Source organism: Sturnira hondurensis, unplaced genomic scaffold, assembly GCF_014824575.4.
Source record: "Sturnira hondurensis isolate 20B ecotype Veracruz unplaced genomic scaffold, ASM1482457v3 Scaffold0003090, whole genome shotgun sequence".
Classification (NCBI taxonomy): domain Eukaryota; kingdom Metazoa; phylum Chordata; class Mammalia; order Chiroptera; family Phyllostomidae; genus Sturnira; species Sturnira hondurensis.
The window spans coordinates 1,669,230-1,680,749 of NW_028075721.1; the positions used below are offsets into that span (position 1 = coordinate 1,669,230).

The following is an 11,520-nucleotide window of genomic DNA, read 5'->3' on the forward strand; positions in this document are numbered from 1 at the left end:
TGTGCCCCTTTCCCGAAATCTCTGGCCATTCCCATTGGCCAGACTGTCCCTCCCACTGGCCCCAGCGCCCCTCCCACCCCCATCCAGATAAGGCCAGCCCAAGACTGCTTCACTAGGCAATAGGCACTAGGACTGGAATGGGGCCGCCTGGCTCCCCATGGCAGTGGGTGCTGTTGCTGCTGGGGCTGCTGCTCCCCCCTGCCACCCCCTTCTGGCTCCTCAATGTGCTGTTCCCCCCGCAAAACACGCCCAAGGCTGAGCTCAGTAACCACACACGGCCCGTCATCCTCGGTAAGCCCCCACCAGGCCCCTGATGTGCCAGGCCAGACCTTGGGGAGCTTGGGCCCCAGCCCCTGGTAGTCAGCCCTGCCAAGACCCTTCTATCCCTGCATTAGCCCTGATACCTGCCTCAGTGTTCGGAGGGGCCAGAGGCTTGTCCTGCAGAGAAGTCAACCCTTTTCCCTCACCACACTGTTCCTCCTTCTCTAAGTTAGTGGGTGGAGTTGAGGGGGGTGGTTGGGGGGAGGGGGCTGGGGCTGGTGTGTGTGCCTGAGGGCTTGGTCTGGGCATTACAGGCTGTGGTCAGCTGTAGCCACTGGACCCTGGTCCAAGCCCTACCACTCTTTCCTCAGCCCCCACCCCAGCAAGGACAAGTTGCTTAGCTTAGGAGAGCAGGAGTGGCCCATCAAGGCCTGCCCACTGCTCCTAGGCCCAGCCCCCACCCCACCCTCCTAAACCTATTGGTTCCCTTGTTCCCACCTTGGACTTCGGCAGTAATGGAGAGACAGGCTAAGTGTTTGCTTTGGGAGGGTGGAGGTCAGTGGCCTTGGCCTCTGCACTTTTCCTGCCTGAGGGGAGCCTAGGCTTTGCACTGCTGGGCAGGCAAGTAGGGTGGGGTATGATTAGAAAGAGGACCCTGTCCTTAGTCACTGGGGGTTGAGGGTATGGAGGATGAAGGCTGGTCAGTGCACTGGTGGGGGGTGGCTGTTAGGCTGGGGTGGGGGTCACTGGGGAAACCTGAGGAGCCCAGAGTGAAGGCTAGTGCTCACAGTGCCTGGCTGCATGGGGAATCAGCTGGAAGCCAAGCTGGATAAACCAGATGTGGTGAACTGGATGTGCTACCACAAAACAGAGGATTTCTTCACCATCTGGATGGATTTTAATATGTTTCTACCCGTTGGGGTAGACTGCTGGATCGATAACACCAGGTATGTGCCATCCCCTTGGCCCCAGCTTCCTCACCCTGCCTCTGCCCCTTGGTTTCTGGCCAGCTGAATGTCCCACTGTCCCCAGGGTTGTTTACAACCGCAGCTCTGGGCGTGTGTCCAATGCCCCTGGTGTACAGATCCGTGTCCCCGGCTTTGGCAAGACGCACTCTGTTGAGTACCTGGACAAAAACAAGCTGGCAGGTGTGTGTACTGGGGGAAATGTGGGGCTCTGGACTGTGGGGGCCTGCAGGAGCCACAGCCAGAGCTCCAATGCTGCTGCCTCCCCAACAGGTTACATGCACACCCTGGTGCAGAATCTGGTCAACAACGGGTATGTGCGGGATGAGACAGTGCGGGCCGCCCCCTATGACTGGCGGCTGGAGCCCAGTGAGTGCCTCTGTGGATGATGGATTCAGGGCCAGGCAGGTAGCCCCTAACCCCTGCCGTCCTGATCCCATCCACACCCCTCTCCCCCTGCAGACCAGCAGGAGGAGTACTACCAGAAGCTCTCCCGGCTAGTGGAAGAGATGCATGCTACTTACGGGAAGCCTGTCTTCCTCATCGGGCACAGCCTTGGCTGCCTGCACCTGCTCTATTTCTTACTGCGTCAGCCCCAGTCTTGGAAGGATCGCTTCATCGATGGCTTCATCTCTCTTGGGGCTCCCTGGGGTGGCTCCGTGAAGCCCTTGCTAGTCTTGGCCTCAGGTGAGAGGGCCTCTGATCGCCTGCATCCTGTAGGAGGTCTGAGGGGTGGAATAAAACTGCCAGTGGGTCCACCCTAACTCCCACTTCTGCTCACAATGCCAGGCCCTGGGTGTCGTCCACCACCCCTGGGGCAGGGAGGAGTGAGCCCGGCCTAGACCATTAGAGTGGCTCCCACCAGAATCTGTGTTAGTGATGAAAAAGGGAGTTTGACAGAAAGGAAGTGAACCCCATCAGTTTGACTTCCTGCCTCGGGTTTGTTCCTGTGGCTTCAGCTGCCTCCCAATCCCAGGAGCCCCTTTGCCCAGGGATCTGCCTTACTGAAGACAGATTTGCCAAAGCCAGGACTGGACCCTAGGAGCCCCTCCAGCTCTTCCCTGAGGAGTAGCACACCTCCCACCCATTAAGCACCCACTGTCTGCTTGGCACAGCCAAACAGTCTTCCCTGTAGGGTTCATGGTCAGGTGCAGGGTACCCTCTTGAGACCACATCCGTGAGTCCCATACAGACGTGGTCTCCTTTCACACTTACACTTCCTGGAACAGAGTTCTGGCCCCTGTGCAGCATCAACTGCAGGGCCAGCAGACGCTCCCCTGAGAGAGCCGCCAGCCTGTCCCCCACCTTCTGCACATACACAGCCACCCTCAGGAAAACCTTCCCTGCCCTCCTCCGAGGCCCTACAGCTCTGCCTCACAGAGGTGTGAAGCTTTACCTTTAGTAAACATTCATTAAGTACCTACTGAATTCTGCTAGGCTTGCTGTAGTCTGGCTTGGAATCAGTGTTTGGATTAGGCTGGGACAGAACCGAGCACCCACCGGAACTTGGGCTGGTCAGCAAGTTGTGGGCTGGGGGCAGCCAAGCTGGGCTCCCTGCCTACCTTGCTCCATGTCCACAGGTGACAACCAGGGCATCCCAATCATGTCCAGTATCAAGCTGAAACAGAAGCAGCGCATAACAACGACGTCCCCCTGGATGTTTCCCTCCAGCCTGGGGTGGCCTGAGGACCATGTGTTCATCTCCACACCCAGCTTCAACTACACAGGCCGTGACTTCCAGCGCTTCTTTGCAGACCTGTACTTTGAGGATGGCTGGTACATGTGGCTACAGTCACGTGACCTGCTGGCCGGCCTCCCGGCACCTGGTGTAGAAGTATACTGTCTGTATGGCGTGGGTATGCCTACCCCCCGCACCTACATCTTTGACCATGGCTTCCCCTACACAGACCCTGTGGACATGCTCTATGAGGACGGCGATGACACCGTGGCCACACGCAGCAGTGAGCTCTCCCTCTGGAAGGGCCTCCAGCCACAGCCTGTGCACCTGCTACCTCTTAATGGGACACAGCACCTCAACATGGTCTTTAGCAACCAGACACTGGAGCACATCAATGCTATCCTGCTAGGTACCTACCGACATAGCATCTCTGTAACCCCAACTGCCAGCCCAGGGCCCCTTCCCCCGGAATAAAGATTCTCCTTTGGTCCTCGCCAGGTAGCCCAGTTGGTTAGAGCATTGTCCCCAACATGCCAAGGTTGTGGGTTTGATCTCTTGTCAGGGCACATACTAAAGGCAACCTTGTCAGGGCATATACAAGAAGCAACTAATTAATGCATAAATAAGTGGAACGACAGTTCAACATTTCTCTCTCTAAAATCAATTAAAACATAATAATCCTTTGTTGCTGTAAGCCTTGGTTTGTGTGTTGTGGGCTGAGGGGAAGGCATTAGGGTTCACACACCGTGATTCATTCATCAGTAACTGCAGACCTGGTGCTTTGTGGAGCATACGGCAAGATGGGCTTTGCTAAAACCTATGACTGAACTAAGCATCTTGAAAGTACAGCTTCCTGCTCTCCTGCTTGAGCTGGTAAAGCAGCCTGCCTTTGTGTCTGCCTCTGTTCTGGGCATGGGGCCTGGGGGCAGCTGCACACACCACTGTGGCATGAGGGCACGTGGAGCCAAGGATTCTAGATGGGGACGATCTGAGTTGTCCCTCCCAGCTTCTAAAAAGGCAGGTGAGACCCCACCTCTAGACAGCCTTTTGAGAGCTAGGTGGGTGACAGTACAAGAGATTAGAATCAGGGAGTGACAGCCATTAATCAGGTTGTTTTACTAATGAAGTTTTAATTATTAATAGAGGTAAGTAGTCTATGATTAAAGTTTAAGGAAAACAAGGGGCTGAGTACTGTAGGTCAAAGAAGGGCTTACCAGGGGAGGGGGTGCCTATGCTGAGATCAGACGGAAGAGAAGGGTAACATGAGCCACGTACAGACTTGGGTCTGACCCTAAGAGCAGCATGCAGCTGCTAAAGGATTTCACCAGGACAAGAGTGTACCAGGTTTCCTTTTGCAAGGTAGAGCTGTAAGGAAAGGGGGGCCAGGGAACATGGGGAAGCCAGGGAGGACAGTGAGACAAAGACAGTAGTTAGGCAAAAAGGTCATTTGGGAGGTGAAACAGCAACTAGATGGACAGCGGAGAGGCCTCTCTTGAAAGAGAGCACCTGAGATGGGGAAGATGAAACCAGCAGTGTCACCATCACCATTCACCATGCAGAGGATGGAGCCTTTGCATTTGGATTTCAGGGTAGGAGGCAAAGGAACCAGAGGACAGGCAGGAGTTGGGTGAAGTAAGGTGACAGAGAATAAAAGGCCATGCCTGATGCTGTTGGGAGGCCTGTAATAAAGCAGAGACCTAGCAAAAGGCCCAACACCCTTATTAGGATCAGAGTTCAGACTGGAAGTGTGAGGAGCTCACAGAAGGGAGAGATTTGTCCATTTGTTCAGAGGATCTGGGAGCAGCATGGAGAGCCAGGCAAGGTTCTCCCCCCTTTCCAAATTTCTTAGGACCAGAGGTGAAAGTGAAAGAGGAGATGCAAAGTACGCCAGCGTCCTGAGTTAAGGTGAAAGCGAAAGCGGTTGCAGGATACGTGGAGCCCTGCAGAAATCAGGCTTCCGCCTTTCTTGCTCACTGCTGGTCCCATTCTTCTAACCACCGACCTCCAATCCCCGGACGGCCCTGACAGCCCCAAGATGCTGCAAACAGCGCTTGAGTCCCGAGGGGGCTTCTCCTTTGATAACTGCCTGAGGTAGGAGATGGTTTGTACCGAGCTACCCGTGCTCTCCTAAGGCCTTGCCTGGAGTGGACGCTCCAAGAGCCTCTATTCCTGATGGTGAAGGGCTATGCAGGGAAACATGTGGTGGACGACTTGGGTTCCTAGGCTTACTTCGGAAGGTGAGGGAGATGAAAATGGAGTTGGGGCACGTAATGGGGGGGGGGCCCAGAACAGAAACACGAGCCACTCCCCTCCGCTCCTTTTCCAGAAATGCATCTTTGGAACGCGCCCTCCCAGGACTCCGGGTCCCTCATGCACGCAAGACTGGGACCACCATCGCGGGCCTTGTGTTCCGAGTGAGCAGGGGATTGGGAGTGGGAGGCTTAGAGGGGCGGCCTGGGATCTGGCAGGCACTGAGCCAACAGCCCGTTCTCCCCGCCCCAGGACGGAGTCATCCTGGGCGCGGATACACGGGCAACTAACGATTCGGTCGTGGCGGACAAGAACTGCGAGAAGATCCACTTCATCGCGCCCAAAATCTAGTAGGAATTCCCAGCCGCCCCACACGAGAACAGCCCCCAAGTTCTCATACCCTGCCTGCCCCCCCGCCCCCCCCCCCGCCACCGCCGCGCCCTAGCCCCGCCCACATCTACTCTCCCTTCGCCCACAGTTGCTGTGGTGCTGGAGTAGCCGCTGATGCCGAGATGACCACTCGGATGGCGGCGTCCAACATGGAGCTACACGCGCTGTCCACGGGTCGAGAGCCCCGCGTGACCACGGTCACCCGCATTCTGCGCCAGACGCTCTTTCGGTGCTGGGGCAGGGCTAAGATTACCCAGGGGCGGGGCCGTTGGGGAGGGCGGTGCTGAGAGGTCCCCGGAGACCGGAAGAGGCCAGCCTGAGAGGAGTCGGGCAAAAGGGATTGGTGTTAGTCATGAGGCTACGGACCAGCGGAAGGGGTGGGACTCAGATCCAGGGGAAATGTGGAGAATGGGGCTTGGACGCCAGTACTTCAGCATAACCACACCCACTCCGTGTTAAGGTACCAGGGCCACGTTGGTGCGTCGCTCGTCGTGGGCGGCTTAGATGTGACAGGACCGCAGCTCTACAGCGTGCACCCCCATGGTTCCTACAGCCGTCTGCCCTTCACGGCCCTGGGTAAGCGCTTCTGCCAGGTTCCCAAGAATCCTGCCCCTGCACCCTTGGCCTCACGTTTGTCTTGCGTTGAGACAACCGCTGCTTGTATTTAAATGCCGCTCCTGTCTGCAGGCTCCGGCCAGGACGCGGCTCTGGCGGTGCTGGAAGACCGGTTCCAGCCGAACATGACGGTGAGCGACACCTGCAACCCACCCACGTGGTCGTTGGTCGAAAGTGCACCCAGGAGCTGGGGGAGGGCAGAGGGACCCTGGGCTAGTCTGGAGGTTGGGGAGGCTTGACGATCGAGGGGCCAGTGGAGTGAGTGAGGGTGGAGGAGTGCTAGTTGCCAACAGACCACCGTCAGTGCCAAAGCTTTGGACTGCCAGGAGCAGTCAAAGCTCTGAGAGGACCATTTGGAGCTGAGGCGGGAAAGGGCAGCTGGGGCCTGGAGTCTGGATTTTGTTTGGGGTAGGATGGAAGTAGATGATGTATGTTATTTCCGGGGTGCCTAAGACCCAGAAAGAGAAAGGCAGTGAGTGACACGGTGGATTGGGGGCCAAGACCACATTGGTTGGGTAGACAGGCCACTGGAAGCAGAGCCTCAAGGGTAAGTGACCCAGAGAAGTTTGTGAAGATGGGGCAGTGCTTAGTGGGAACAAAGGTCTCTGGAGAGAGGGAGGCAGAGACCAGTGGAAGTTTGGGGTAGAGATGGGGGTGCAGGGTGAGAGAGTTGTTTAGCTGTCATCAAATGGTAAGCATCTGAGCTTCAAGATTAACACAGTCCCCAGGCTGCAGCCTGATGGTGATACCAAAAGGTACCACCAGGCCTCACACACACATCGCCACAGCTGGAGGCCGCAAAGGGGCTGCTGGTAGAAGCCATCACTGCAGGAATCCTGGGTGACCTGGGCTCCGGGGGCAATGTGGATGCATGTGTGATCACGGAGACTGGTGCCAAGATGCTGCGGACACTGAGCTCACCCACAAAGCCCATGGAGAGGTGGGAACAAGAGACACGGGGGAAGTACTGGGGAGGATGGGCTGTTGTACATAAGGTTGGGGGCCGCAAGAGGACATGCCATATAATAGGTGCATATTGAGAAGCCCTTTCTCCTCTCTGCCAGGCCTGGCCAGTACCTGTTTGCCCCTGGGACCACAGCTGTCCTGACCCAGACAGTGACACCACTGCCACTGGAGCTGGTGGAGGAAACCGTGCAGACCATGGAGGTGGAGTGAAATAGGCTGAGGCTTCGAGCCTGGAACAAGGGGAATAAACGCAGATAATACAAACAGCTGAACAGATGGCTATGTTGTTCTTGGGTAGAGGGTGCAAGCAGCCAGCAGGAATCTATGACTAAGGTATCATCCCTGCAGAAGCCACTCCTACTGCTCCAGTGTCTGGTCTAAGAGGTGCCCTTTACCTATCACCATAGGCATCTACCCTGCTCCAGAAACTCAGCCCTGGCAAGCACTGAAGGCTCAAGGTGGAAAGCCCCCTCCTGACTCCGCACCATGAAGGTTCCCCTACCACTCCCACACCTTGCTCTTGCCCTCTAGTCCACTGAGGGCTGTTGTGAAACCTGAAAGGTCCCAGTCCCAGGTACTGCCCCCACTTAGGGCCTTTGCCTGGTTCATCAGTAGCCCAGGACAAAGCCCATCCCCTCTCAGTCAAGCCCCTAACCTGGACACCACTGAGGGCTCAAGTGCTGGTAGAGGAGCTGTTCCCCGATTCCAAGGGCAAGTTCTCAGAGCACTCCTCATCCTTGCTACACCTTTAGCTTCAAAACCTGAAGCTGGGTTATGAGTAGGGAGATTGACTCTAAGTTTTCTGGGCTAACAGGAGTCACAGTGCATTTGAGGACAGATGACAGGACACATTTATCCAACAAATCTTTGCTGATCACTTTAAGTGCCAGGCTCAGGTGTGGAGGCTGGTAGCAGCATCCTGTCCTCAAAATGGCTGAGCTCCACTGGGGTTTTGCAACTGCCCAACCTCTAGGGAGGATCTGCTCTAGGCTGGACATCCCTGGGCCTGATTGTTTTCCCCAATATTTGAACTTTAAAATATAAAACTTGAAGAATTGTACACTGAACACCTATATACCCACCACATCTGCTTTATCAAATATCTATTCAGCCCTCTCTTCACCCATTAACTCGTTTTTTAACTGATAGGTTCTTCAATTAGTTGAAAGCCTCATACCCCTAGAAGGAAGCCAGCCAACTTAGCCATTATAACTTTGCACATAGGGGCCTCTTCTTTCCTTTGGTTCACGCTCGACAACAAACAGGCTGTCGACACCAGGGGCTTGCTCACAAGCTGCAAGGCATGGAGGTTGTCTGAGATTCGATGACTGTCATCCTACCAGCAACCTCCCTACAGGCTTGGGCAGCAGTCACCAAGGGTGCACACCTTGCCCTCTTGTGCACCAGGCCCCTCCCAAGCATTTCATCATTGAGTGTGTCGTCTTCAGAGCCAGACAGATGAGGTTTGTGTACAAAGATACCATGTGCTGTGGGAGAGTCACCATCTATGTGAGCAAACTGGGACTCCTGTTCTAAAATGAGGGATCAATGCCCTGGCTGGGCAACTTAGTTGGTTAAAGCATCCTCCCCATATGCACCAAAAGGATGCAAGTTTGATTCCCAGGTAGGGCACATAGGGTATGTTGCAGGTTCAATCCCCGGTTGGGGTGCATACGGGAGGGAACTAATTGATGTTTCTCACATCGATGTTTCTCTCTCCCCCTGCTCGCCTTCCTCCCTCTCACTCTAAGTTCAATAAACAAATCCTCAGGTGGTTTTAAAAAATAAAATGAGTTCACAACCCGCTAGAACCCCTGTTCTGGCCACATGACCTGACCCACCACAGCAGAGCTGGTACAGCTGGACATTTCCTCCCACCAGTCAGAAACGCCCCGGATGCGGAGCAGACTTCACTGAGTCTGGTGCCCTTGATAGGCCTGAGAGGCTCCCCTGATCCAAGCAGTCAGGTGGTCACCACAGACTTACAGTCAAGTCCTTAGAGCCGAGTGCTCAGCACCTGGAATGGGGAGTGGTTCAGGTAGTCAATCAGAGGCCGGGTTTTAGGGGGTGGAGGAGGTGAGAAACTCACACCTGGGCTCTTTCTGGTAAGTCCAGGCCTGGATCGAGAACCCTAGCCTAGAGAGACCCTCCTCCAGAACAGAGCGTGGGACAGGGCTGTGGTCACACAGCTGGTCTGGCCTCATGCCTGGGACTTTAGCCCAAGGACGAGGAGACTTATAAAGCCAGGCCTGGTTCTCAGACTCACGCCTGCCACAATGCTGCTCAACCTGACCCTTACCATGATCCTGCTTGGCTTCTCCTGGGGTAAGTAGGCCTAGACTAGCCTTGGCTCCCAGCACCAGCTCAGGTTTCCTGCCCAGGGGCTCAGGGAGGGGGCCAGGCTGTCTAGAAGGGAAGCAGGTGGACAGAATGGGTATAGGAAAAAGGGTGTACCAAGGCTGTGAGGAGGCAGGAAGTAGACAGGCGTTTAGGCCAGGCTCAGGAGCCAGGGAGGGTTTTAGCAAGCTGCGAAATGAAGACTGGACATGGAACTTAGGAAGAGCCCTCTGGCTGCATGAAGCAGCAGGGAGTGCATAAAGCCAGAAGCAGCCTATCCAGCCATCAGGAAGAAAGTGGCCTGGGCTGGAGGGTGGGGATAGAGTTGGGCAACAGTGAGGAGTAAGTTGGAGAGACTGGACAGCACTTGGAGGCTAGTTGGGCAGGAAGGATCAAGAATGTGCAGCGGCCCAGAAGGCGCTCAGGCAAGGAGAGAGTGGTGATGAGTTTTCTCCATTTGGATTCCTCTGGGGTGCAGGGCTGGGGACATTTGGAAGGAGCAGCAGGGAGAGGTGGGCTGGGGTATGGAGAGAAGATCCTCACCAACTCAATGGCCAGGCTGCGGCATTCCTGCCATCAAACCGGCACTGAGCTTCAGCCAGAGAATTGTCAACGGGGAAAACGCAGTGCCAGGCTCCTGGCCTTGGCAGGTGTCCCTGCAGGTACAGGCACCCTGGGGATGGGGCAGGGTCCCAGGTGTTTCATGCCTAGGCAAAGCCTGAGTTCTCTACTTCCGACCCCTGACCCCAGGACAGAAGCGGCTTCCACTTCTGCGGTGGTTCCCTCATCAGCCAGTCCTGGGTGGTCACTGCTGCCCACTGCAACGTTGTGTGAGTGCTTCTACACCACCTGCCCCTCTGCAGCCCACCTCTCCCCACTTCTTTCCTCTAAATGCCCCCACTTTGTTGCTCTACCCTCCCTTCAGCTATCTAACCCCACTCTCACTGCAGCCCTGGCCGTCACTTTGTCATCCTGGGCGAGTATGACAGGTCATCCAACGCTGAACCTTTGCAGGTTCTGTCCATCTCACGGGTGAGTGCCTAGGCTACAGACATTGGGAGGAAGAGTGGGCAGTACAGGTGGGTGGTATCAGGGGGTGAGGAATTCAGGGCATGCCCCAGCCTAGCCCCCGCAGCATCTATTAACCCTGGGGGGCTGTGCTCACCCCATCTTACATGGCCCCTCCCTGGCTCCTCAGGCCATCACATATCCGTACTGGAACCCTGGCACCTTCAACAATGACGTGACACTACTAAAGCTTGCCTCCCCAGCCAAGTATACAACACGCATCTCCCCGGTTTGCCTGGCTTCCCCGAATGAGGCACTGTCCTCAAGCCTCACCTGTGTCACCACTGGCTGGGGCCGCCTCAGCGGCACAGGTGGCAGTTTGGGCCAAAGATCTGGGTGGGAGAGCTAGGGTGAGGACAAAGTGTTTGGGGCCTGACTACCCGCTCCTGGCACACAGGCAATGTGACCCCAGCACGCTTACAGCAGGTGGCCCTGCCCCTGGTCACTGTGCAACAGTGCCAGCAGTATTGGGGCTCACGTGTCACCAACTCCATGATCTGTGCAGGTGGCTCAGGGGCCTCCTCTTGTCAGGTAAGCACTGGCACCCTATCCTGTCCTCTGGTATCCCCTAGTCCCCCATGCTGACTTCTCCGCTCTCCCTCCTTCAGGGTGACTCTGGAGGACCCCTTGTCTGCCAGAAGGGAAAGATATGGGTGCTGATAGGCATCGTCTCTTGGGGCACCAGCAACTGCAATGTGCGCACACCTGCCATGTACACTCGGGTTAGCAAGTTCAGCACCTGGATCAACCAGGTCACAGCCCAAGGCTGAGCCTACCCACAGGTGCCTCCCCTCTTAATCCCATAAAGACCCCAGACTTTATCCTCTTGTGTCATCTGGTTTGTCCTCCTGGCTCACAGGAGCCTCTCCCCACTTGGACTTTGTCTTCCAGCAAGGTGTTGAGGGGTCAGAATCTTCCTAGAGCAGCCATGCCCAGTCTGGGCCCCCCATCCCTCCTGCTCCTGGGTGACTCCTTGGCCCACAGCAATGG

The 11,520-nt window shown here is 56.0% G+C and overlaps 3 protein-coding genes across 5 annotated transcripts; all 3 read left to right on the forward strand.

Annotated features, from left to right (window-relative positions):
• The first annotated feature begins 10 nt into the window (after nt 1-10).
• LCAT (lecithin-cholesterol acyltransferase) lies at nt 11-3,397 on the forward strand. 2 transcript variants are annotated; one of them, XM_037041460.1, is made up of 6 exons: nt 11-291; nt 1,052-1,208; nt 1,294-1,409; nt 1,500-1,595; nt 1,689-1,913; nt 2,807-3,397. In XM_037041460.1, exons 1-6 carry the CDS (start codon nt 138-140, stop codon nt 3,376-3,378), a joined length of 1,320 nt encoding a protein of 439 aa, XP_036897355.1. In that variant the 5' UTR covers nt 11-137; the 3' UTR covers nt 3,379-3,397. The 2 variants fall into 2 exon arrangements, with proteins under 2 accessions (XP_036897355.1, XP_036897354.1); XM_037041459.1 differs by having other exon boundaries at nt 1,294-1,595.
• Nucleotides 3,398-4,681: 1,284 nt separating this feature from the next.
• PSMB10 (proteasome 20S subunit beta 10) lies at nt 4,682-7,397 on the forward strand. Of its 2 annotated transcripts, XM_037041462.1 has the most exons (8): nt 4,698-4,995; nt 5,231-5,318; nt 5,407-5,504; nt 5,633-5,773; nt 6,005-6,120; nt 6,232-6,290; nt 6,948-7,099; nt 7,224-7,397. In XM_037041462.1, the coding sequence occupies exons 1-8, from the start codon at nt 4,940-4,942 to the stop codon at nt 7,333-7,335; spliced, it is 822 nt and encodes a 273-aa protein (XP_036897357.1). In that variant the 5' UTR covers nt 4,698-4,939; the 3' UTR covers nt 7,336-7,397. The 2 variants fall into 2 exon arrangements, with proteins under 2 accessions (XP_036897358.1, XP_036897357.1); XM_037041463.1 differs by lacking the exon at nt 6,948-7,099 and having other exon boundaries at nt 4,682-4,995.
• A 1,210-nt stretch (nt 7,398-8,607) lies between these two features.
• Nucleotides 8,608-11,318, forward strand: CTRL (chymotrypsin like). Its single transcript, XM_037041362.1, has 8 exons — nt 8,608-8,634; nt 9,261-9,450; nt 10,021-10,124; nt 10,213-10,292; nt 10,413-10,494; nt 10,661-10,841; nt 10,928-11,061; nt 11,139-11,318. Exons 1-8 carry the CDS (start codon nt 8,608-8,610, stop codon nt 11,298-11,300), a joined length of 960 nt encoding a protein of 319 aa, XP_036897257.1. The 3' UTR covers nt 11,301-11,318.
• Nucleotides 11,319-11,520: the final 202 nt, after the last annotated feature.

Coding starts and splice junctions, on each gene's coding strand:
- LCAT (XM_037041459.1), top strand. CDS start 138: ATGGGGCCGCCTGGCTCCCCATGGCAGTGGGTGCTGTTGCTGCTGGGG. Junction 1,209..1,293: donor TGCTGGATCGATAACACCAG/GTATGTGCCATC, acceptor CACTGTCCCCAG/GGTTGTTTACAACCGCAGCT. Junction 1,596..1,688: donor TGACTGGCGGCTGGAGCCCA/GTGAGTGCCTCT, acceptor CTCCCCCTGCAG/ACCAGCAGGAGGAGTACTAC.
- PSMB10 (XM_037041462.1), top strand. CDS start 4,940: ATGCTGCAAACAGCGCTTGAGTCCCGAGGGGGCTTCTCCTTTGATAAC. Junction 5,319..5,406: donor TCGCGGGCCTTGTGTTCCGA/GTGAGCAGGGGA, acceptor TCCCCGCCCCAG/GACGGAGTCATCCTGGGCGC. Junction 6,121..6,231: donor TCTGCCCTTCACGGCCCTGG/GTAAGCGCTTCT, acceptor TCCTGTCTGCAG/GCTCCGGCCAGGACGCGGCT.
- CTRL (XM_037041362.1), top strand. CDS start 8,608: ATGTGCTGTGGGAGAGTCACCATCTAT. Junction 10,495..10,660: donor AGGTTCTGTCCATCTCACGG/GTGAGTGCCTAG, acceptor CTGGCTCCTCAG/GCCATCACATATCCGTACTG. Junction 11,062..11,138: donor CAGGGGCCTCCTCTTGTCAG/GTAAGCACTGGC, acceptor TCCCTCCTTCAG/GGTGACTCTGGAGGACCCCT.